General features: G+C 45.2%; 1 protein-coding gene across 1 annotated transcript in view; it reads left to right on the forward strand.

Moving 5' to 3' along the window:
• ptprk (protein tyrosine phosphatase receptor type K) overlaps positions 1-26849 on the forward strand; it is a gene marked incomplete at its 5' end in the record, with an annotated part of 225802 nt that overhangs the window by 89190 nt on the left and 109763 nt on the right. Inside the window, one exon of the mRNA XM_080533604.1 lies at positions 16697-16968. Coding sequence (XP_080389730.1) covers positions 16697-16968 — 272 coding nt within the window. The remainder of the gene's footprint in view (positions 1-16696; positions 16969-26849) is intronic.

Genomic DNA, 26849 nt, shown 5'->3' on the forward strand with positions numbered 1-26849 from the left:
AGGCCTGATCAGCCTGTGGTGGGCCAACCTCGGCAGAGGGTGTCTTGTGATAACTGGCCGAAACACCCAATGAGGTCGGGGACCACAACTGAAGATGTGTCGTACTGGTGGCACCACGTGATCATTGCCAAATTCCACTCCACCCAAGAGGACATCTCCAACTCCACTCAATTGTTGTGCTGAATATTTAGGGATTTTAACAACCAGTCCTATTAAGAATCCATATCTCATACTAATCTTCTTAATCTCCCCCCTTTAAATGTTCCCACCACCTCCCTGTATCATCCTCATACATACTCCTCTCCTTCTCCCTCATCACACACCTTTCTACCTCCCTCCTATATTTCTCCTCCTTTACAAAATCTGCATTCAGACACCACACTCCTCCCCCCCTCCTTTCAACCTCCACACCCAACACACACTCTAATGGGGCTTTTCCACTACGGTGCTGACCCGGTGCTGACCCGGGTCAGCCCGCTTCGGTCTGCTTCTTTTCCCCTTTTCCATTAGTCGTCCCAGGTCAGTTCAGTTCGCTTCGGCTCGCTTCTTTAGCTCCACATCGACCCCAGGGTCTACAATTTCATATCCGGGTCTTTTTGCCAGGCTGCGTGTGACGTGTGACGCTGCACACCGTTGATTGGTCAATGGAAAATCGTCATCCCATCGTCCATATATTTCTTCACTAACCGCCATCTTGAAATACCACATTCGCTCTCTGAAAATGTCACTACAGTTTCTGTAATAGCTTATTAATAAAGATTCGAAAAATTATGCTGACCATCGTATTATCTTAGTTTAATGTCATTTCAATGAATCATATAACTTTTATTTACAACAAGCACAACACAAAAATCGCTATTATGCACCGTCTTTGCCCGTGAATAACACCGGCTGTGGAGGTGGTACAAACATAATACTCCTTTGCTAACTTCACCATCTGTCTACGGTCATTTTGAGCCCTTAACCACCGCGCTGACACCCCGAGAAGTTATGCTTTTAACCGTAAACTCGATGAACCGGGAGTTCACCCGGCCGCTGCTGCTCGCAGCACCGCTTGTCCAGTTGACAGCGGGGGCAGAGAATATTTCTACCCCGGAATTCCATTCAAATGCCCGCGTCAGTCAGCCTTTTCCGTAGAAATACATCGCTCCGTTATATATCTAACGTCAGGGCTGGACTGGCCATCTGGCATACCGGGCATTTGCCCGGTGGCCCGCGGTAGTTTTGGGCCGAGCCGACCGGCAAAAAAAAAAGAAAAAAAAAGTTTTTAATTTTTTACAATAATTTTTTTTACCAGCCGGCCCGGCCGAAAGCTACCATCGAACGGCCCATAAATCGAAAGTTACCATTGAACGGCCCATAAATCAGGGACAGCGGCCCATTGGTCAATTTTCTATACAGACACTGGGCTGGCCCAATCAACAGAGAGAAGGGGGGGGGGGGGGGGTCAGGGGTCACGCACGCACGCAGCACCAGACCTCCGTCTCAGTTTCGCGGTAGTTTTGCAAAATAAATTTAGTTAGCCTGGATAGTTACTAGATAGATACTGAGAGAGATGGAGCGCAAAAGCACACTAAAACGGAAGGGAGGCTGGGAAAAACTTAGGGAGAAAAACAAGAAGAAACTCGAGGCAGATCCTGCCAAATGTGTAAACATTAGGGACATGTTTGCTGCACCCTCAAGTTTACCACAGCAGCAACAGCAACAGGTTAAAGAGGAGGCTAGCAGGGAGGAGCGGGAGCAGGGTACAGATACAGAGGATAGAGAGGATACAGAAGAAGCGGGGCCGAGTCAGCCTGTAACCGTTGACCCGGTAAGGAAAATATAGGTAGCTGTGTAGGGGTGTAACGGATCGCCCCCCACGGTTCGGCACGCATGTGTACCGCGGATCAATTGCAAAATGTAACCAAGTAATAATATTACTTAATATTAGTTAATATCCCTTGTAAATCACAATGTAGAGTTGTCATGAAAAGATAGACGCGACAGTTGCGTGCTTTGTTTTACTCTAAAGCGCAATGATAGGTTGATAATGGGAAAAAAAATCTAGAACAACAAGGCTGCGTTCGTAAATTCGCTCTGGAATCTGATCACTGAGTACACTGGTCTACTTGCACTGGTACCATTGCTTATTGTATGTAGTCGTCTTTGTAGTGGTTTGGGGGAATACTACAGTTTGTCATATGACTGTACAGCACGGTATATAAGACGAGTATATAAGGCAAGTATTTTTGTGCTGGTGGGTGTGGTCCGACCGATTGGGGTGGGCCTGTCTGGGCCAAAAATGCCAGGGCCTAATTTTTGTCCCAGTCCAGCCCTGTCTAACGTTACATGTTTTAAGGCTGATCTGTGCATGATAGTGCTGCATTATGTTGATCTATTTATATCGATCTATAAACGCGGAGATTGGAGCCCCGCACCAGCAGGACAGCGCTGCACTCGTATCTATCAGCCTGTCTGTATAATGATGTCATTGAATGCCGATGCTGAGATACTGTGCTGATGAACCATTCGCTGACTGTCTTAATAAATCAAGTACAGAGATTCCAACCCGTGTTGAACATTCTATTTCCTTGTCAAATCGTGTATGCTGTCATTGCTGTGCACCTAATCTATGAGATGACAACGCATTTAAGATCACAATCCTCAATAGATTGATTCCATCGTTTTACCGACAAGAAGATTCTACAATCTATCAGCCTTTCCGTAGAAATACATCGCTCCCTGTATAACGATATATATCTAACGTTACATGTTTTAAGGCTGATCTGTGCATGATGATTGGTGCTGCATTTTGACATAATTCTTATCGCATTTCCCCGTTGTGTTGTGCTGCCGTTCAGTAGTCCAGCGCTTCATCATCCCCCTTCACCCCTTTCCATCCCTGGCGTCATTTTATCAATGAACGTGGTATTATACATATTTACATATTACATATTTGTTGTTATTTATGGAAGTGTCCGGTTGCTGGAGGAACCAGGACGCCGGCTACACTGCACAGTTTAGCCTGAAATATATAGAGAGAGTGCTGTACCGCGCCAGCTGGTGCAACTCCCGTTGACGGCACACAATGATGCTACAGTTCATAAAGCAGACAAGTGAAGGCAGTGGTTTTAAGGGTTCAAAAACATGACTTTATTATGTGTAGAACAACATATGTGCAGAACAAAATCCAATAGAAATGATTCAAACATGCAGACAATCAGGCAGTAGCCGTCTCCTGAACATAACAATGACGCTACAGTGAGCTAAAGTAGTAGCCATCTCCTTACGATAGCCCACAGTAGTTTCTTTCTCTTTTCAGCATTCCTCTTTCGAGTGTCCTTCCTTCTGTCTTCGCTCTTCTGTCTTCTCTCTTTTCTCTCCCAAAAACCACGGTTAATAATATACCACATGCCGAGGGAAAGGCATAGGATAGCTGCAAGCATAGGATAGCTCCATGTTGCTGTTGTTATGTCTCGTGAAAATATACGTCACCACCAGGCACGTGCCGTGAGCTTTTAGATTGGGTAAGCATAAAATATAGAAATACACGTAATTACACATACACGCTATCAGTGAACGCAGTTTCAAGGAAATGCAATTTTGATGCCCTAGAACCCGCTAATAAACGGTAGTGTCACTTTGTGATCAGATTACCAAAAACAAAAAAAACAGTTGCCAGTTTCGACTATATCAAGGGTGCTCATTGTTCAATCTTTTTTGAACCAAGATATTTTCAAGTAGCCAGCCTGCTGAAATCTACAAGTCCAGTTTCAACATCGCAAACGCAGTTAACGCACACACACACAACACAGACACACACCATTTCCAACCTCCATAGTAAACTCACAACACACTTTCTTTTCACACTTTGTCACACAGGCACTTGACATCACATCACAAACCCTCCCTCTTTATCTCTCTCAAACACTTTTGGTTCAGAACCAATGTCACGGACAGCGACATTAGGCCTATCTCAGCGATTGATTAAGCAGCTCTCTCTCCAAACACAACGGCACAGGCCGACATAATTTAATAATAATTCAAAGGTAAAAGCAGAGGAAGTCTTAAATAAGAAGCCATAACCAGCAGCACAGCAGTACTCAAACCATATAAACAAGCACAGATCGCCACCAGCCTCGCGAATCATATAAATAATATAAACCGCTCATACCAGGCTTGCTGTAGTGTAGCTTTGGCCGGCCTTTAGCCAGTAGTTCTGTTTTTGCAGTCCAGCCCTGTCTACAAAATCCCTTTAGGTCGCTGACACTGACAGTAATGTCCATATTTGCAAGTTATCCTTATTGATTAGATCGTTTGAGCTAGCATAAACTATTCTGCCGGGCGAGAGAAAGTAGTGTGAACTTGTGAACTTGTGAACTTGAAAATGATAGCCAATCAGTAGCTCTTATCGGAATTAAAGAACTACTCTGATTGGCTGAAAGCATGCTTACCCTGGTCACATTAAACAGCGGGCTGAGGCATCGGAAAAAAATAAAAAAGACATTTTCACACATTCGAATGTACGCGAGGGAAAGCAGAGAGAGGAGTGCTTATATGCAATGCAGAGTAGAGTAGGAAGTGCTTTACTCAGAGTAGAGTAGGAAGTGCTTTACTCCTACAGGTGGCGCTAAAAATGCAACGTCAAAATGAATGACTCCTGCTGCCCTGGGACCTAAAATACGACTCTTTTAATGAAAACAAAAAACGGTTACATGCACTTTTATTTTAATATTTTCACGGTCCTTTTTTCTTTTTTCGTTGGGTAAGCACTGCTTACCCTGCTTATATGGACGGCACGTCCCTGGTCACCACCATGGCGCGCTGTTATGACGCGTAACTCCGCCTACTATCGTCTACTCCTCCTACTAGTCCGGGTCGGTTTGTGTATAATGGAAAACCAGAACAGATCAAAAGTGACCCGACCTGACCTCGAACCGATCCGAACTGCACTAACCCGGGCTGCTGATGGAAAAGCACCATAACACTGCATGATCACTCAGAGTGTTCATCCTGTACCTCACCTGGCTGAAACCTTCCCTCATCCCTTCTGATACCCACATTAGATCAATCCTGCTCTGTTTCAGGATGCCTCCCACCACCTGCCTCCGAGAGAAGTCCCTTCTAGCAGGATTCCTCTCCCTCCAAATGTCTATCATTCCCATCTCCCTCATTACACGCAATAGCACCCCCCTAGAAGAATCACCCCTAAACATACAACTCTTAGAGGCATCTAACCGGCTGCACCACACATTAAAGTCTCCCACCACCATACAGTTCTCCCCGCACTTCCCTCTCAACTCTTCAAAAAAAAAACTTCTCTCTCTATCCTCATTTGGTGCATATATATTCACCACCCTGTAGCTCTTCCCCAAATATTCAAACTCAATCCCTATCACCCTCCCATTCACCTCATCTGTTGTCTGCCTCAACTTTTGCACTACCCCCTTTTTCACCAGAATCGCCACCCCCCTGGATCTATTCCCACCATTGTTCACAAACACCTTCCCTCCCCATCTCTTTTCAACTCCACCCATCTCCCCTTCCACCCAATGTGTCTCTTGTAGACACACTATATCTGCATCACATGTTTTCAAAACCTGTTCTAACTTAAACACATTTTTCACACCATTTGCATTTAACGAAAAAATAGACAACATCATTATAATGATTACATGAACCCACATCATTACATACATTTTCATTTTACCCTCATATTTTTCCCCCCCACCTTCCGTTTAACCTTCGCTCCCAACGGCCTCTTCCTGCCTGCCTTTAACCCAGGAAAGTCCTCTTCATCACTTCCTAAAACAGACCCCTCATCCTTTTCATCCCCCCCCCCCCCCTACTTTGCCTTGTCCGTACCCCTTCTCTCCTTCCACTGTCTCTCTCCAGCTCTACTCCTCCTCTGTTGCTCAAGTCTATTGACACACTGTCCAGACTGCTGGTCAGCTGGTCTTCCTCCACACCGCCAGCAGGCGTCTCCTCCACCACCACTTCCTCCTCACCCTCTTCCTCCAACTCTTCTCCCACCACCATCTCCTCAATCACCTCCTCGACGTTCACCTCCTCTCTGTCCATCACCACCTCCTCCTCCACTGCCGCCGCCTCTCCGTCCTCCGCCTCTCCGACCACCAGCTCCTCGTTCACCACCTCTCCGACCACCAGCTCCTCGTCCACCACCTCTCCGACCACCAGCTCCTCGTTCACCACCTCTCCGCCCACCGGCTCCTCGTCCACCTTCTCCTCTCCCGTCTCTCCTTCCTCCTTCTCCTCCTCTCCACCCTGGTCATCACTCCTTCTCCTCCGCCGCTCCCTTCCCTCCTCACACTCCCTTACATAATGCCCCTGTTCCCCACATCTGTGGCACTTGAATTCAGGGCAGTCTTTCTTTATATGTCCAGGCTGAATGCATATTCTGCATACTCTCACTTGTCTATCATGGACAACTTTAAAAAACTCTGCTCCTTCAGCCGTCTGAAACTTTGTGGAGTATGCCCGTATGGCAGAGATGTTATTGTGCCATTGAATTTGACCTTCAGAAATCTCGTCCCGTCCGCCACATCTGTTCCAGGCCACATCCGTCTCTTTATAGGGGATACAGCTGTCACTCCCCAGCCATCTAGTTTGTACAATATCTCCTCATCAGAGACATAAGCTGGCAGGTTCATGAATGATACCACCACCTCATTATTTATTAGTTCTTTTGCAGTGACTTCACACCCCTTGATTCTGAAGCCATCCATGATTTTTTCTTTTGCTGTTACAGATCCCATTGTCATTTCATAGGAGTTTCTCCCCTTCATTCTGCACGCCTCCACACTTCCACACACCATCTTTGTTGTTCTCAACAACTCCATCAACGTCACTTCCCCTTCTCCCTCCACCTTCACAATCACCGTCAACGCCTTCTCATAATTTCGTACCTGCTTCTCTTGTTGTTTTGCTGCTCCACTGCCGATGTTCTTTTCATTGTCCTTCTCCATTCCTTTTTTCATTTCCATTGTATCCGTCCGAGAGTCCAAAATATGTTACCCCCCCAAACAGCCAAGCTGCTGGGGGAAGCCAAACACTCCCACCAAACACTTCCTGAAAGGGGCGTGTCCAGTCGATACCACTAGGCCATTGTGACGATATGACGGCTTGTAGCCTGCTGCTGATATCACCACAGTAGTAAATATTAATTTATTAAAATATGAACATATAACAATAACTGGGGCTAGTATGACCTTCACATTTAATCGGTCAGCAATTTCTTGCCAAACCATTTCCCTCGCCTTGTTAAGGGATTTTACATCTTATTTTTCCGTCTTCATAAAGATCAATAATTCGGAATGCTGCGCAAATGTAGAACCCCTGCAGAGTGGAGTATCTTCATTTCGACAGATCGACTCTTCGGGGCTCTTTATGTCGGCGTGCACGCGCCCATATCGAGGATTTCTAAGCCGGTGTTCTGTGAACACTGATGACACAAGCCTGATCCTCGTTCGAGGAATCACCTGAGGCTTGAATTCCAATCCCGAGTTGCCTGATCGCCTGATTTATTTCAATCGCCGATATACTAATCCACTTTAGTGGAACGGCCCCCAGGTTAGTCAGGTAGTCAGATATGTGTTGTTAATGCAGTGGGGGGTTGTCTTGTGCCAGTGTGTTTCTCTAGGAGTCTGACTGCTTGTGGAAAATAGCTGTTCAACATCCTCTGGGTTTTTGCCCCGAGGCTACGGTACCGTTTCCCCAACGGCAGTAGTTCCAACAATTTCCGATTTGGGTGGTTGGGGTCCTTGATAATCCTTAGGTTCAGGTCAGCCCTGTAGTGTGTACAGTGTAGTGTGTGTTTTTGTGTGTGTGTGTTTTTTTTTATTGATATGATTTTATCTTGTGTGTCTCTATTCTGTTTTTGTTTGCTGTTTTTTTTATTGTTTATTGACCTGCTTCTCTTCGTTTTCCCGTTTATGTACAGTGTCCTTGAGTTTATTATTATTATCATTATTATTATCATTATTACTATTGTTATTATTATTATCATTATTATTATTATTATTATTATTATTATTATCATCATTATTATTGTTATTATTATGATTATGATTATCATCATTATTATTATTATTATTATTATTATTATTATTATTATTATTATTATTATTATTATTATTATTATAATTATTATTATTATTATCATCAAAGCCACCTCCTGATGTTCAGAAGGTTCTTGTCCTGCAGGGTTAAAGTGGGACATTAGAGAGGTAAAGAGTCAGACATTACCAGTGGAAACAGAGTGAGTAGTTCAGCCTATAGGACGGCTGTTTGGAGTGAATGACAAACAGACGACAGGAACACAGTCAGACTTCACATACAACAGTCACTGATTAACTATAATGGACCTGTTTAGGAGTGGTTAAATGAACCTCAGTTATACTGGAACTAATGGACAGACCCAGGCCTGTTCTTACGGTGCTACAGGTATCAAGGCCCCAGACCTGTTCTTACGGTGCTACAGGTATCTAGGCCCCAGACCTGTTCTTACGGTGCTACAGGTATCTAGGCCCCAGACCTGTTCTTACGGTGCTACAGGTATCTAGGCCCCAGACCTGTTCTTACGCTGCTAGGTATCTAGACCCCAGACCTGTTCTTACGGTGCTACAGGTATCTAGGCCCCAGACCTGTTCTTATGGTGCTACAGGTATCTAGGCCCCAGACCTGTTCTTACGGTGCTACAGGTATCTAGACCCAGACCTGTTCTTACGGTGCTACAGGTATCTAAGACAGACCTGTTCTTACACTGCTACAGGTCTCTAGGCCCCAGACCTGTTCTTACGGTGCTACAGGTATCTAGGACAGACCCCAGACCTGTTCTTATGGTGCTACAGGTATCTAGGCCCCAGACCTGTTCTTACGGTGCTACAGGTATCTAGACCCAGACCAGTTCTTACGGTGCTACAGGTATCTAAGACAGACCTGTTCTTACACTGCTACAGGTCTCTAGGCCCCAGACCTGTTCTTACGGTGCTACAGGTATCTAGGACAGACCCAGACCTGTTCTTACAGTGCTACAGGTATCTAAGACAGACCCAGACCTGTTCTTACAGTGCTACAGGTATCTAGGCCCCAGACCTGTTCTTACGGTGCTACAGGTATCTAGGCCCCAGACCTGTTCTTATGGTGCTACAGGTATCTAGGACAGACCCCAGACCTGTTCTTACGGTGCTACAGGTATCTAGGACAGACCCCAGACCTGTTCTTACGGTGCTACAGGGTTAGGGTTAGGTGCTACAGGTATCTAGGCTGATTTGAACGTTTGCCAACTGTAAGCGTCACTAGAGAAGAGCAGGACACAGGGCAGTTTACATCAGGGATGCAACCTCAGCACATATGTTCAAGTCAAGACTGAAAACCTTAATCTTTTTAATATTGCCTTTAAATTACAAAACAATTAAATTATGATTATATAATGATTGGAGCACTTTGAGCTGCAACGTTTGCAGGAAAAGCGCTATAGAAATAAAACATATTATTATTATTACTATCTCTATTCTACTATCTCTATTCTACTATCTCTATTCTGCTATCTCTATTCTACTATATATTCTACTATCTCTATTCTACTATCTCTACTATAGAGATAGTAGAAATAGAGATAGTAGAATACAGATTATATTTCTACTATCTCTATTTCTACTATCTCTATTCTACTATCTCTATTCTACGTCTATTCCACTATGTCTATTAATAGATCTACTATCTCTATTCTACTATCTTAATAGAGATAGTAGAATAGAGATAGTAGAATAGAGATAGTAGATCTATTAATAGACATAGTGGAATAGAAGTAGAATAGAGATAGTAGAAATAGAGATAGAATAGAGATAGTAGAATAGAGATTCTATTTCTACTATCTCTATTCTACTATCTATTCTATCTCTATTTCTACTATCTCTATTTCTACTATCTCTATTTCTACTACCTCTATTCTACTATCTCTATTCTACTATCTCTATTTCTTTGTGTGCCGCTGCCTCTCCCTGTCACTCCTCCGCCAGCTTCCTCTCAGATCTCACATCCAGATTGGACTGTGTTGCCAGCCAGTGCATTAGGCTAATCCTGACACACCAACTGAACTGGCTCTCTCCCTCCCTCTGTCCCTCCCTGCCTCTCTGTCTCTCTCTCTCCCTCTCCCTCCTTCCCTGTCTGGCTCACTCCCTCCCTCTCTCCCTGCCTCTCTGTCTCTCTCTCTCCCTCTCCCTCCTTCCCTGCCTGGCTCACTCCCTCCCTCCCTGCCTCTCTGTCTCTCTCCCCCCTCTCCCTCCTTCCATGCCTGGCTCACTCCCTCTCTCCCTCCCTGCCTGCTTCCCTGTCTCTCTCTCTCTCTCTCTCTCTCTCTCTCTCTCTCTCTCTCTCTCTCTCTCTCTCTCCCTCCCTCGCTCTGTCTCTCACTTTCTTTCTCACTCTCCTTCCTTCTTTGCCTGCCTCCCTGCCAGTCTTTTTGGAGCTCACACTAATGCAACTGTTTTGAAAAGTGTATTTAATTGCCATCAATTGATTCTTTGTGGATGCTGAATGATGTAGTATTCAAGCACCGTTAGCCAGAGAGAGCAAACCCTCCGGCCATTGGTCCAGAGAGACAGTTCCCTCCCACTGCCTAGGGTCCGGGAACTCTAATTGGCTCATGTTCCACTGGAGGAGATCCAGCGCAGAGATGAGGGTCTGGCTCGGTTGAACGTTGATCTCCCTGATAGCTGGCGGAGAGGCGTGGGGGGGGGGGGGGGGGATGGAGAGGAGAGGGGTGGGGGGGGGGGGGGAGATGGAGAGGAGAGGGGTGGAGAGAGGGAGAGGGAAAGGAAGAGGAGAGAGAGAAAGACAGAGAGAGCCAAAAGCAGTTGGCAGTTCTATGACATGCACCGAGAGAGAGAGAGAGAGATTTCTGATTTGTTTTCGACGTTCACATTTGAAATGTCTCCATCCTTTTGAAGACTTTGTGCGTGTGATGTTTGCTGTTAATGTTTTAATGTTTATGCCACTTGCTTAAACGTACGTTTCCCACGCCAATGTAGCTCAGTTGAATATAGAGAGAGCGAGCCCTGAGGACCGGGTCTGAGTGAGATAGCAGGCTTCTCTCCCTCCTCCCTCCCTCCCCCCCTCCACGCTCCCTCCCCCCCTCCACGCTCCCTCCACCCACGCCTCAGGCTTTATCAGACCCCTCACTCTGGAGAGGAAGACTTCCACAGCACCCTGGCCTTCCTCCTAGGCTGTGAGCCAATCAGATCATCAGTACCCCAGGCCAGGAGCCTATCAGATTCCTCACTCTGGAATACAGTCCTGTGGTTCGTGGTGGAGCAGAGCTGTAGTGACAACAATGCCACCACCCAGAGATTAGACCAGACCCCAACAGTACCACCCAGAGATTAGACCAGACCCCAACACTACCACCCAGAGATTAGACCAGACCACGACCCCAACACTACCGCCCAGAGATTAGACCAGACCACGACCCCAACACTACCACCCAGAGATTAGACCAGACCACGACCCCAACACTACCACCCAGAGATTAGACCAGACCACAACCCCAACACTACCACCCAGAGATTAGACCAGACCACGACCCCAACACTACCACCCAGAGATTAGACCACACCACGACCCCAACACTACCAGCCAGAGATTAGACCACACCGCGACCCCAACACTACCGCCCAGAGATTAGACCAGACCACGACCCCAACACTACCACCCAGAGATTAGACCAGACCACGACCCCAACACTACCACCCAGAGATTAGACCAGACCACGACCCCAACACTACCAGCCAGAGATTAGACCACACCACAACCCCAACACTACCAGCCAGAGATTAGACCAGACCCCAACACTACCACCCAGAGATTAGACCAGACCACAACACTACCACCCAGAGATTAGACCAGACCACGACCCCAACACTACCACCCAGAGATTAGACCAGACCCCAACACTACCACCCAGAGATTAGACCAGACCCCGACCCCAACACTACCACCCAGAGATTAGACCAGACCACGACCCCAACACTACCACCCAGAGATTAGACCAGACCACGACCCCAACACTACCACCCAGAGATTAGACCAGACCACGACCCCAGCTTTACCACAACCAGAGATTAAAGTATGTGACGCTTTGTTATGTGGCGTGATTAGAGGGGTTAGGGTTGGTGTCTTGTATTATAGTGTGTAGGTTAGGGTGAGTGTTGTATTGTAGTGTGTAGGTTAGGGTGAGTGTGTGTAGGTTAGGGTGAGTGTTGTAGTGTAGTGTGTAGGTTAGGGTGAGTGTTGTATTGTAATGTGTAGGTTAGGGTGAGTGTTGTATTGTAGTGTGTAGGTTAGGGTGAGTGTTGTAGTGTGTAGGTTAGGGTGAGTGTTGTAGTGTGTAGGTTAGGGTGAGTGTTGTATTGTATTGTGTAGGTTAGGGTGAGTGTTGTATTGTAATGTGTAGGTTAGGGTGAGTGTTGTAGTGTGTAGGTTAGGGTGAGTGTTGTAGTGTGTAGGTTAGGGTGAGTGTTGTATTGTATTGTGTAGGTTAGGGTGAGTGTTGTATTGTAATGTGTAGGTTAGGGTGAGTGTTGTAGTGTGTAGGTTAGGGTGAGTGTTGTATTGTAGTGTGTAGGTTAGGGTGAGTGTTGTATTGTAGTGTGTAGGTTAGGGTGTGTGTTGTAGTGTGTAGGTTAGGGTGTATGTTGTAGTGTGTAGGTTAGGGTGAGTGTTGTAGTGTGTAGGTTAGGGTGAGTGTTGTATTGTAGTGTGTAGGTTAGGGTGTGTGTTGTAGTGTGTAGGTTAGGGTGAGTGTTGTAGTGTGTAGGTTAGGGTGAGTGTTGTATTGTAGTGTGTAGGTTAGGGTGAGTGTTGTAGTGTGTAGGTTAGGGTGAGTGTTGTAGTGTGTAGGTTAGGGTGAGTGTTGTAATGTGTAGGTTAGGGTGAGTGTTGTATTGTAGTGTGTAGGTTAGGGTGAGTGTTGTAGTGTGTAGGTTAGGGTGAGTGTTGTATTGTAGTGTGTAGGTTAGGGTGAGTGTTGTATTGTAGTGTGTAGGTTAGGGTGTGTGTTGTAGTGTGTAGGTTAAGGTGAGTATTGTAGTGTGTAGGTTAGGGTGAGTGTTGTAGTGTGTAGGTTAGGGTGAGTGTTGTAGTGTGTAGGTTAGGGTGAGTGTTGTATTGTAGTGTGTAGGTTAGGGTGTGTGTTGTAGTGTGTAGGTTAGGGTGAGTGTTGTAGTGTGTAGGTTAGGGGTCGTCTGGAGTATGAGAGGGGGTCCCACCCAGCTGCCTGAGGAGAGAGTCTGGGCTGTGATGATGTCACTGATGGACCTAACAGACCTCGCCGTCCGGAGGTAGAACAGCCTTCCGGAGCTTTCCTCTCAGGTTCCCTCATTAAGAGCCCAAGTGATTCTCCTGATGACAATCAATCGAATAAAACTCCCCCCCCAAAAAAAGACCTATGAGGGAAAGTTCTCACGCGAACCACAACTGCTGATAGCTGGAAGACACATGAGATCGTTGATCTGTCATTGTCACACAATAGATCATCACCACCTGGCTCCCCCTAGGGGAAGATTACTCCTGAACCTTGACCCCTGCACCCCTGCTCCCCGGGCTTGGGTGCGGGGGGGTTGTTTAGGGTTGTTCAAGGTCGCGTAAGGGGGCGTGGTGATGAGTGGGTGTGATGCCATGCGGTGGAATAGATCTACACCATGTTCCATTTGCGGCTAGATTACCCCTTACCTTTGACCCCTGCTCCCTGTGTTGGGGGGTGGTTGGGGGGTGGGGGTGGTGGGTGGTGGTTGAGCGGGGTGTTTACCCAATAACCACCAGATTGGAGGGTCATCAGAGTCGTATATAGAGAGGCTATATACACAAGGACCGCGGGAGGGGGGTCATGAAGCAGGGGGTAGGGGGGGACGTACATGACTTTGATGACCAAGGGGGTAATGAGGCTGCAGCTGTTGGAATTAACTGGAAGTATTTTGTGAGTGGTAATCAACCACCCGAACACCTGTCTCCTCCAGCTGCGGGGCTGTAAGGGCAGGTAGGGCTGGGGGAGAGCTGGGGGTCTCCCTGTAGGACAGGGGAGGCCGGTGGAGGTAGAAATCGGAGGATGGGTTCATTGTTTGTCACAATGCAGCAGTCCTCATTCTGTTCCACGCGTTATAAGGAGCCCCGTCCTCCGATTTCTACCTCCACCAGCCTCCCCTGGTTTGGCTCTAGGGCTAGCTCAGGTTTGGTTCCACAGGACAGGTGGTGTTGTCCAGGTGGGTGACTTTGTGCCTGTGTGGGGTGTGTGTGCATGTCATTGTGTTATTGAAGGCATAGGCAGTTTTAAAACCTCCTCAGTCAACAAAACGTTTAGCGGGAAATGAGGACATTATTTAGAAGTTGTTTGATGTCCAGAAACAGCAGATGTCTGAGGTGATGTCCAGGTTGTTTGCGTTCGTTTGTCCTCGTAAACCCAGAGGTGTTTTCACACACGGTGCCACGTTGGCGAATGATGTTGGTGAATGAACGGTTTACAGTTCTCTCTGTTCATTATTACTGTGAAATTACCCCTTCAAACCAAGGATTTGGCTTTTGAACAACATATGGATTCTGTTCCTTTGTTTGAACTTTTGTGGGGAAGTGAAATATTTAAATAATAAAGATGTATGTCATAGAACTGCCAACTGCTTTTGGCCGTATCTCTCTTTTTCTCTTTCTTTTTCTTTCTCTCTCTCTTTCCTGCTGTTTCCTTTGTTTTTCTTCTCTGGCGGCGTTATGATCTAACTCTTTTTCTATTTTTTACTTTACTAAATAAGTAGAAAGAAAGAGAGGGGGAGGGTAAATAGGGAGAGAGAGGGGGAGGGTAAGTAGGGAGAGAGAGGGGGGTGGGGGTAGAGAGGGGGAGGGGGGTGGAGTGTTTATTTATTTGTTTTACCTAATGAGACACAGCCTAAAAGGGAAGGGAGGAGGAGTGGGGGAGGGGGAGGGGGAGGGGGGCCTGTCTTGATTTGTTGGGGAGGCTTGTTTCCTCAAACAAATCCTCCAGCAGCCAAACCCTCTTTGTTCTGAATGACAAAGAATCCACTTTCAACTAATTTCAAAGGCTTCCGTGGAATCGGTTGGAAATATACACTTCAACAATTTGTTATTTCTAAGAAACGCTGTTGTACTACAAATCAAGACTTTAACTTTAGGAGACTTTAAACAGCACACTGCAGATGAACTCCAACGCCTCCTTGTGTGTCAGTGGCTGTGTTCGTAAATTCGCTCTGAGCCGGAGCGCACTCTGGGTTCAACGTCATAAAGGGACCAAGTTATTTGATTGGACAAGAGTTGCTGATCAGATTCCAGAGCGAATTTATGAACATAGCCTGTATCAGCGGAGGCTGGAGGGAAGGTAGAAATCAGACGCTGGTCTGCATCTGTCCCATGCATTTTCAATGGGCCTGTCCTCCGATTTCTACCTCCACCAGCCTCCCCTCATCTTATGTCAGAAATGAAGGCTGTCACACAGACCACTGTCTCCCCTATGTAGCTGCTCTCTTCCTAGCCTAGCCTAGCACAGCCTAGCATAGCCCAGCACAGCATAGCATAGCCTAGCATCCCCATAGTTAATCACAGCTAACCTGGTGGGTCCCCCTGCCATCTCCTCTACCTGTGAAAACAGCAGTGTTTTAGTTGTATCTTGCTGTGTTTTTAACTGCCTGCCTCTGTTTGGATGTATTCATCCTGTAAAGTGAGTTGCATTCTAACCGTGTATCTGACATGAGCTGAACGAATAAAGTTTCATTTGAAGTGCAGTTGGGATCATTAAGGTTATTGGCAGCACGGCAGTAGGTTTTGGAAGAGCTGTGATGTTATTGGCAGCAGGACTGATAACAGTGAACACATGTAGATGAGATGAGGCGTGGACCATGCCTGTTGGCTAGCCCTGGGGCTAGCAGCCAGTCCAGCATACGCCCTTCCTCCGTAGATCGAAGACCCGTCTCTTCAGGCTACATCTTACCTGTCCCTCCTAAAGACCTTCTCATCCCCACTACCCCCCTGTACAGTTTCTCCACTGTAAATATACAAATTTAAAAAAATAGCATTGTTACTGTCAATGGTCCCTGGCCACAATAGATTCATTATTCATTATTATTTACTTAGACAAATGTAGGCCTACTTCTTGTAAGTCACTTTGGATAAAGCCATCTGCTAAATGCCAAAAATTTAAATGTAAATATAATGTAAAATAACTTGCTGCCTAGCACTCTAGCTCCAGGGCTAACAGCCAGCCATGTGTAGCAAAATGTGTGACAGAAATGATGTGACCTTAACTGAAAAAATATAGGCTGGCCCTTATTGTATTAAGACAGTGGAACCTAAATTGTGTTTTAGTGGATTGGAACCTTGTTGCACCGAGGGGATTGGCTGTATTATTATGTTGTTAAATGTTTATATCTATATGTATCTATTCTTAACATTTTTATTTTTTATTAAAAAATCCTTGCGTGTGTTTTCTCGAAAATGAAGCAATATTTCATGATTTATTAGGGGAATTTTCTTCCATTCAGCACAATCAAACTTTTAACCAATTGTTTCTCTCCCCTAACCTCCCCTCCCTCCTTCCAATCCCCTCCTTCCCTCCCCTCCCTCCCTCCCTCCTTCCAATCCCCTCCTTCCCTCCCCTCCCTCCCCTCCCCTCCCTCCCTCTCTCCCTCCCCTCCCTCAGGGTCCTACATGATGGTGGACTCGTCCCAGCACGACGCGGGGGAGAAGGCCCGCCTGCAGCTGCCCGTCATGAAGGAGAACGACACCCACTGCATCGACTTCAACTACCTGCTGTCCAGCCCGGACGGCCGCAGCCCCGGCACGCTGAACGTGCTGGTGAAGGTGAACAAGGGCCCCGTGGCCAACCCCATCTGGAACGTCAGTGGCCCCACGGGACAGGACTGGCTCCGCGCAGAGCTGGCCGTCAGCACCTTCTGGCCCAACGAGTACCAGGTACACCCTGCTGCAGGCACGCGCCGCTCGCACATGCGCCGCACGCATGCATGCATACATACAACGTAGGCATCCGCGCACACACATACACACACACCGTAGGCATGCACATGGAAGCATACACACACACACACACACACCATACGTATGCACACATACACACCATACGTATGCACACATACACATACACACACACACCCCATACACATGCGCACGCACACACACATACACACACACACACACACACACTATACGCATGCGCGGGCGAACACACACACACACACACACACACCGTGACATCGGAGACGGACGATCTAACAGCCAGGTCTGAATAGTAATTTTCCTCAGACATTTGTAATCAGTCTTGGTCTGAAAAGACATTAAACACCATAAACAACGAGAGTTAATTATTGAAATGATCATTGAGAGGGCAGAGGCAGCTGGCTGAATGGGGATTCATTAATTCAGATCGGCATTCTTCAAATGTCATATCGATTGTGAGTCTTCTGCAGGACAACCCAGTGTTCTAAATGTCAGCCGGGTCAATGAGTTAATCTGTTTATTATGTTATTCTTTTATTACCAATTAATTCCACTCAATAAAATAAACAGCTAGACTAAATTAAATAAAAGTAAACCAAAGTCAATGATCAGCAACAGCTATGCATGGCGGTTGTTGTGCAGCTTGAGGGAGGAGGAGGAGGAGGGGGTGGAGGGTGAGGAGGAGGAGGAGGAGGAGGGGGGAGGGGGAGGAGGAGGAGGAGGAGGGGGAGGGGGAGGAGGAGGAGGAGGAGGAAGAGGGGGAGGAGGGGGAAGGGGGAGGAGGAGGAGGGGGGGAGGAGGAGGAGGGGAGGGGGGAGGGGGATGGGGGGATTTATCAGTGTTGACTTGGACTCAGGAGAGAGGACTGGGGCACTGCGTGTGTGCGTGTGTGTGTGTGTGTGTGTGTGTGTGTGTGTACATGCACCCGAGGTGCATGGCAGGATATCTATCAGTCTGTGTCATCTAAAGCCTGGCTGACAACCCAACCTCCCAGTCCTGAGGATGGCCGCTCCATGGCTGTTTGTGAGTCAGAGAGAGAGAGAGAGAGAGAGAGAGAGAGAGAGAGAGAGAGAGAGAGAGAGAGTGTGTGTGTGTGTGTGTGTGTGTGTGTGTGCGTGTGTGTGTGTATGCGGTTAATACCGTATTTTCCGCACTATAAGGCGCACTTAAAAGCCTTTAATTTTTTTTAAAAACGACAGTGCGCCTTATAACCCGGAGCGCCTTATATATGGATCAATTTGTGAATTGGTTGATCCATACTGGTTGTACACGGCGCTCAAGGCGCTCTGTCAAAATGTTTCAGTACGACTGGTAAACTACAAAGCCGCACCGCTTGCAGCATTACGGTAATCAGTAAACACCGGTGTTGTGCTTACTCACAGTCCCACACCACTTGTGTGTATAAAGACCCCAAGTAAAGAAGACTAAACAGAGTTTCCGAGGGAACAAAGCGAGATGGCCACAGTTAGACACAGTTAGAGGACAAACTCCAACAGTGGGTTGTTGAACAGAGAGCCGCAAGTAGAAGCGTCTCTACAGTCACTATTCGAATGAAGGCAACAGCGCGAGCATGGGACATGAACATCGATGAATTTCGAGGCGGTCCTTGTTGGTGCTTTCAACTTGAAGTTTTAAAGTACCCACTCGATATAATAAACAATAGTTTAACGATCACTAAACACTTGTGTATTGGATTCATTATTCTCGTTTGCCGGAGGCTACCGGTAAGGGAGGGTTGATTTGTAAACATACTTTCGTTTTAGCTCGTGTTCAAAAGCAAGAACTGTGTGTTCATCTAGTTATGTGTAGTTATGTGTTTTTAGCATGTCGATGTTCTCCCAGCATGTTGTCATGTTATTAAAATACAGTTTAGACCTTCGTAGCGATGTGTTTTGTTAGCAGCGTTCGTAGCTGTGGCTGCGTTCAGAGTCACAAAACTGAAAAATTACGTTGCACATTTCACCAGGAGCTGTCACATATTGGTTGTTGGTTATAATTGTATAGCCTATTGGTTGTTTTCTGGTGTTGTTTTATTGTTTTGCTCTGTTTGTAGTCTACTTGATGTATTTTTATCAGCTGTTAAATCACCACAGCGGTTAATCCACTAATAGAGATAATACCAGATTGAAAATGCTTGTAGCTAACTACTCTATATCTCGTGGTCGCAGCTATTGCGAATTGCTATTCACGCGAGTCAGCTGTGAATCACCGCAGGTCCTTGACGCTTGTTGCAAAAATGGATGACGAACGGCTGATACTTGAGGTGGAAAAATATATATTTTTGACAGTGGAGCAGGTAGAACGTTGACGGTGACAACGCTCAGGTGGAGCATGGACAACGGGAAGTTGACACAACACCGATGGAGAGGTGACGCAACGCAGTAGGTGGAGCTTGGGCGTAACGCAACCCCAGTCAAACGTTTGACTGCAGTATTTTCTATTCTATGCGCTTTATAATCCGGTGCGCCTTATAATCCGGTGCGCTTTATAATCCGGTGCGCCCTGTATATGAAAACAGTTCTAAAATAGGCCATTCATTGAAGGTGCGCCTTATAATCCGGTGCGCCTTATAGTGCGGAAAATACGGTACTGTATATTTGCTACATCCAGATACACACACACACACACACACACACACACACACACAGATAGAGAGTGTGTGTGTCCCAGTGAGATATTCTGAGGTGACACCCCAGGGCTCTGTGTCTGAGGGAGGGTGAACCAGAGAGAAGGGGGATACTAGCTGTCTGCCTCCCCACCAGAGAGGAGGGTGATACTAGTGAACTGTGTGAACCCATCTCTCAACAACATGTGACCTCTATACCACTTCCTGGTTAGATTAATATTTCGATAACGTTGTTACTAGAATATGTATAGAAGTACACTCACTGAACATGTTGTTAGGAACATCTGGGGCCCATTCCACTAAAGGTGGATCAGTATAGCTGCGATATAAATAAATGCGGCGCTCAGGCAACTCGAGATTGGAATTCAAGCCTCAGGTGATTCCTCGAACGAGGATCAGCCTTGTGTCATCAGTGTTCACAGAAGACAGGCTTACAAATCTTCGATATGAGCGCGTGCACGCTAGGGATGGACGGTTTTTCGGTTAAACCGAAAACCGGGGTTTCTAAAATTAGAAACGGTTTTTTATCAAAACCGTCTGAAACCGTTTTTTTATTTTTTTATTTTATTTTTATTTTAGAAGAATAAAATAGAATAAGAATAAAACTGGAACATGTCACATATTTGTCGTGTGTGAAAATAAAAATGATACAGTCTGAATCTGCCGCACAATGAGTGAGAGGTTTGGTCAGTTGTGAAGAATAACTGAGGATTAATATCTAATTGGGATTATATTTAAGGGTAACGAATCACTCTATGGGAAAGATAGTTGCCTTCAGTTATTGGTAGATAGGAAAGGTTTTTTACAATTACTCGCTTACATTTAATAAGATCATTTTCGCTGCTCTCTGTAAAGCGCATTGGGTCACTTTTGTGAGAAATGCGCTATAGAAATAAAATGTGACACAGGCCAATGAAAAGGGCTACCTGTAGGCTAAGTCATTTTTCTGTTTTTTACATGTGCTTAAACTACAGATTGTAAGCTTTCAAATGATGCATCATACATTGGAATCGGAAACAAATTGAAGACGACATGAGTATTTGAAAGTTGCTACACCTGAAATCACTAAGCACAGAAAATCCCCATCAAAGATAATGAATCCCCATCAAACAACAAGAAACGAAGTCATTGTGTTATAGATTACACTTATTTAATCAACGTAAAACTGTTCGGAAAAATAACGAGTGGGTACTTCACATCTTCGAGTTGAATGTTAGCTAAAAAAACGAAAATCTGAAAAAAAACTAAAAACTTTCAAGACGAATTTGACGTCTTTCTCATTTCCGAGAGGTGTCCAGACACACCAGGAGCAGTCACAAATGTGATTTGATTTGATATCAATCAATCAAACTTTATTTATGTTCTATAGCACACATCATGCATTGAATGTAACTCCAAGTGCAGTATTTACTAAACCACAATATAATAAAACAAGAGCTATACGGATCAAGAGTGTACTTTGTGCACAGCGCCACTGTGTGTCACAAGTTCACCTTCAGAGCGGGTGTTCAGCGCAGCAGGCAAAATTGTAAGTCCGTTCCGAGCGCAGCTGAATCCTGAAAAGGTGAACATGCTCGTGTTTCTTGCGAAGAACCTCGATTAACGGACTATTTAATAGCCTTTAATAGCTTTTATGCTCATTTTTTGTTACTGCCAGTTTTTGTTATTTAGTTATTAGCCATAGGTTGTGAATTAGAATTAGAATGAATGTGATCAGTGATATCTTTGCACAATTGTTTTACCTGCTTGCACTCAATTTGCACTCGTTTGTATTTATATTTATAGATGTTTTTGTTTACGTTTTCTATTCTATTGTATATTCTATGTTGCTCAAAGAATAAAACTGGAACATGTCACATGTTTGTCGTGTGTGAAAATAACAATGATACAGTCTGAATCTGCCGCGCAATGAGTGAGAGGTTTGGTCAGTTGTGAAGAATAACTGAGGATTAATATCTAATTGGGATTATATTTAAGGGTAACGAATCACTCTATGGGAAAGATAGTTGCCTTCAGTTATTGGTAGATAGGAAAGGTTTTTTACAATTACTCGCTTACATTTAATAAGATAATTTTCGCTGCTCTCTGTAAAGCGCATTGGGTCACTTTTGTGAGAAATGCGCTATAGAAATAAAATGTGATTTGATTTGATATCAATCAATCAATCAAACTTTATTTATGTTCTATAGCACAAATCATGCATTGAATGTAACTCCAAGAGCAGTATTTACTAAACCACAATATAATAAAACAAGAGCTATACGGATCAAGAGTGTTTGTGCACAGCGCCACTGTGTGTGAAGGCGCTACTGAAAGTGATGACAGAACGCATGTCTCAGAAGATACGCGGTCACTTAGTGACGCAAAGGTAGTTCTGTATTTATCTCTATCTGTATTAGTACATTTATTTTGAAAGCTCTATTTTGACAGCTCTACCATGGGCACTTTTATTTTGATGGGGCATTCTTTGTTGATTGACTTACGACAGTTCAGGACGAGTCAGTCTCGCGGCATGTGGTTTTTATGAAAAGCTTTAAGTATGTTCACTGCATAATTCTAAGTCTAATATTTCAGTGATTATTGAGCAGTATTCAAATATTTAAATACATTGAGCAGCAGCTGAAACTTTGTCTAAGAACCAAGATATTGAGAAAGCAGTTCATTCAATGAAGACGCTGTTCCAAGAGATGATCTTCCGTGCAGGCGTGCACCCTGGATCAGCGGAGCTGGTGTGTTAAGTGTTCATGTGTTTTCATGTATGGTGTAGCTTACAAAAGTCTGCCTTTCCACTTATATTTGTGAAACTAAGTAGCCTAAATGTGTTGCGACTGTGCTTACGGTGTTTTAATGGTGTTCGACACGAGTGTATTGTAGCAGTAGGGCTCAATTATTTGAAATTGGCATTTTTTTTTTTTTTTTTTTTTTTTACCTTTTCGGTTAACCGGAAAACCGCGGTTTTAGTCTTTGACGGTTTTTCGGTTTCAATAATTGGAAACCGTCCATCCCTAGTGCACGCAGACATACGCAGCCCAGAAGAGTCGATCTGTCGAAATGAAGATACTCCACTCTGCAGGGGTACTACATTTGCGCAGCATTCCGAATTATTGATTTTTATGAAGACGGAAAAATAAGATGTAAAATAGTGCAATACTGCCGCAATTAACAAGGCGAGGGAAATGGTTTGGCAAGAAATTGCTGACCGATTAAATGCGTAGGTCATACTAGCCCCAGTTATTGTTATATGTTCATATTTTAATAAATGAATATTAGTGGTGATATCCGCAGCAAGCTACAAACCGTCATATCGCCACAATGGCCTAGTGGTATCGACCGCTGCCATAGGATTTACTCGTCATTTTATATCGGTGGTTCGAATCCCTCTTCAGACGCACTTTTTACTGCATTTCGTTGTCTGAATCTAATCTAAAATCTCATCTAAAAAAGTATGTAGGCTATACAATTATGGTGCAGGCTAATTTACAAGAACTGACACAATTACAATGGTGTTTGAAACCTTTGCATGAAATCTTCGGTTAAATGTAAAAAAAAAAAATGACTTAGACAAGTCTCGAACTCGCAACCTTTGGAACTCGAGTCGGCTGCCTTAACCACTACGCCAGCCAGACCGCTGTGATGACAGCAATGCAAGTTGAGACAATTACTTTTTTTTTTTACACTCTTTTCTTTATTGATCTATCGATCTATCTATCACACTTTCAAAATATCAAGTTATCTATCACACAATCAAACTATCTATCGATCGATCAAACTTTCAAAATATCAAATTATCTATCTATCACACAGTCAAAATATCTAATCTATCTATCTTGTGTGAAGTGGGAACTAATATTTCCTAAAAGACACATGAGGAACTGTCGTTCGGGGTTTAGTTTCCGCCTGTGAGACTTTTTTGACGCACGAATGACTATAGCCTGTGTTTTAGCCTGGTCGGGAGCAGGCTAATTATATCTGACTCAGAAGGAGCTCAACCAAGCAGCGAATTATTTGAGCCACTATGATGGCACCGAACGCAAGCTAACATTTTCGAGGCTTAGAACTTTATCGAGGCTTAGAACTTTATCGAGCTTCGTGGAATAGGGCCCTGTACACCTTCTCATTCATTCAGGTGTAATGGTGTGGGGAATGTTTTCTTGGCACACTGTGGGCCTGTTAATACCAATCAATCACCGCTTGAACGCCACAGCATATTTGAGTATTGTTGCTGACCATGTGCATCCCTTCATGGCCACAATGTACCCATCGTCTAATGGCTACGTCCAGAATGATGATGATGATAATAATAATAATAATAATAATAATAATAATAATAATAATAATAATAATAATACAAATGATAACTTTTACTTGTATAGCACTTTTCCTGCAAACGTTGCAGCTCATGATTATCATGTTGTCTCAAAGTCGTCTCAAACTGGTTTCATGAACATGACAATGAGTTCCGTGTTCTTCAGTGGCCTTCCCAGTCACTGGATCCGAATCCAATTCGGTTGTTAAGTCTGACGTCAAACGTGGCGTTTAGCAATTTCCGGATCCAAACCAGAAATTCCCCGCACCAGAGTACCAGTGTACTACAGCGGTAGAATGACAGTTCAATCGTTTTTTAGACTGGTTTTCATACAACAAGGGACACAGCACTTTCCCGTTTTCCCCATATTGTCAGGGTCTTTGAGCCTCGGAAAAGCGCTATATAAAGATAGTGAATTATTATTATTACTGATTTCGAAGAGAGCGCCTCAGCCAGCGCCTCAGCCAACTTTGGACCCGGAAACACGTCACGACTTAACAACTGAATAGAACACCTTTGTGATGTGGTAGAACGGGAGATTCACAGCTTGAAACTGCACCTGAAAATCTGCAGGAATTGTGTGATGCAAAGGGATGAAAGGGATTCAAAGTTTGCCATTGCACAGAGTACAACGACATGCATTTATGCTCTAGAGGGAGCGTCTAGGCAAGGGGTCAATTAGGGGTTTAGTGGCACACCACGATCATTAGTCTCCAGCTCTACCAGTCGAGCCACAGCCTCCCCTAGCTTGTATTCTAGCTTGTATTAGCTTGTATTCTAGCTTGTATTAGCTTGTATTCTAGCTTGTATTAGCTTGTATTCTAGCTTGTATTAGCTTGTATTCTAGCTTCTATTAGCTTGTATTCTAGCTTGTATTAGCTTGTATTCTAGCTTGTATTCTAGTTTGTATTCTAGCTTGTATTCTAGCTTGTATTAGCTTGTATTAGCTTGTATTCTAGCTTGTATTCTAGCTTGTATTCTTCTGTTACCTTGACAGTTGTTGTTGTTGTTGACTGTAGGCTACCTAGTGACTGTAGGCTACCCAGTGACTGTGTAGGCTACCTAGTGACTATAGGCTACCTAGTGAATGTAGGCTACCTAGTGACTGTGTAGGCTACCTAGTGACTGTAGGCTACCTAGTGACTGTAGGCTACCTAGTGACTGTGTAGGCTACCTAGTGACTGTGTAGGCTACCTAGTGACTGTAGGCTACCTAGTGACTGTGTAGGCTACCTAGTGACTATAGGCTACCCAGTGACTGTGTAGGCTACCCAGTGACTGTAGGCTACCCAGTGACTGTAGGCTACCTAGTGACTGTGTAGGCTACCTAGTGACTGTAGGCTACCTAGTGACTGTAGGCTACCTAGTGACTGTAGGCTACCTAGTGACTGTAGGCTACCTAGTGACTGTAGGCTACCTAGTGACTGTAGGCTACCTAGTGACTGTAGGCTACCTAGTGACTGTAGGCTACCTAGTGACTGTAGGCTACCTAGTGACTGTAGGCTACCTAGTGACTGTAGGCTACCTAGTGACTATAGGCTACCCAGTGACTGTGTAGGCTACCTAGTGACTGTGTAGGCTACCTAGTGACTGTGGGCTACCTAGTGACTATAGGCTACCCAGTGACTGTGTAGGCTACCTAGTGACTGTAGGCTACCTAGTGACTATAGGCTACCTAGTGACTGTGTAGGCTACCTAGTGACTGTAGGCTACCTAGTGACTATAGGCTACCCAGTGACTGTGTAGGCTACCTAGTGACTGTGTAGGCTACCTAGTGACTATAGGCTACCCAGTGACTGTGTAGGCTACCTAGTGACTGTGTAGGCTACTTAGTGCGCTCTCTCCTCTTCTCTTCCTCCTCCCTCTCTCTCCTCTCCTCTCCCCCCAGACCATCTCCCTCCCTCCTCTCTCTCTCTCTCTCCCTCCCTCCTCTATGTCTCTCTCTCTCTCTCACCCATCCTCCCCTCTCCATATGTATCTGTCTTCGGAGAGGGATTTGCCTCACTAAGCCTGTCTCTCTCTGCCAGCGTTGTATTAGTGGGAATTCATTTGCATGTTGCTTCTTCGTGTGTGTGTGTGTGTGTGTTGAACACCAGGGTCTGACATGTAGCTAATTGGAGGGTTTGAATGATTCAGTGATTCAACGTGTCACATCTGAGTGAAAGTGAATATTGGTGATGCGTTTATGGTTATTGTTTGAAAAATCTGAAAAAAAAGAAAATAATATATATAAATATAGATAGATAATTATTTGGTGGAATAGTAGTATAGTAGTATAGTATATTAGAGCTGGGTATGCAGTGTGTTATTGTGCTTGTGGTACGTTGTGCTAGTTTGGGCAGAAGAGACCTTGGGGCAGATTGTCATGTGACTACGGCAAGCGTAATAGGACACCTCTTCGTGACAGTTGGCCTCAGCGAGGAGGAGGCTCTCCTGTAAATCCAGAACAGAGGAGTTATTACCACACCATGTCACTGTTATGACACCTTTATAACCGTCTTAATATCTGTTATGAAGCTTCCTGAGAGAGTTCGATGTTCTGTCACACCGAGGAGGTTCGGAGGGAGAGACAAGGGGCGAAGCGTCAAAAGTATTTCCTTGATTCATTGTCCTCTAACCCCCCCCCCCCCTCCCCCCGCCTCAAAACTCATTAGTGGAGAAGGTCTGAGGGGAGGAGCCAGCACGAAGCCAATGAGTTTTGAGAAGGAGGCGGGGGAGGCTAGGAACCAAAGGTTAGACATTTGAGGTTTGGCCTCAGGTGTGTGAGCACAGCAGCTGTCTGTCTGTTTTTAGGATGGTCTGTTGCCCCTGCTGGTCACTACGTGTCATTGCACACGTTTCCTCTCACCTGAGTCCTCTCAGACAGGCAAGGTGAAGCGTGGTGGTGGTTGTTGTTGATGTTGTCGGTC

This window comes from Nansenia antarctica, assembly GCF_963989245.1.
Source record: "Nansenia antarctica genome assembly, chromosome: 6".
In the NCBI taxonomy this organism is placed as follows: Eukaryota; Metazoa; Chordata; class Actinopteri; order Argentiniformes; family Microstomatidae; genus Nansenia; species Nansenia antarctica.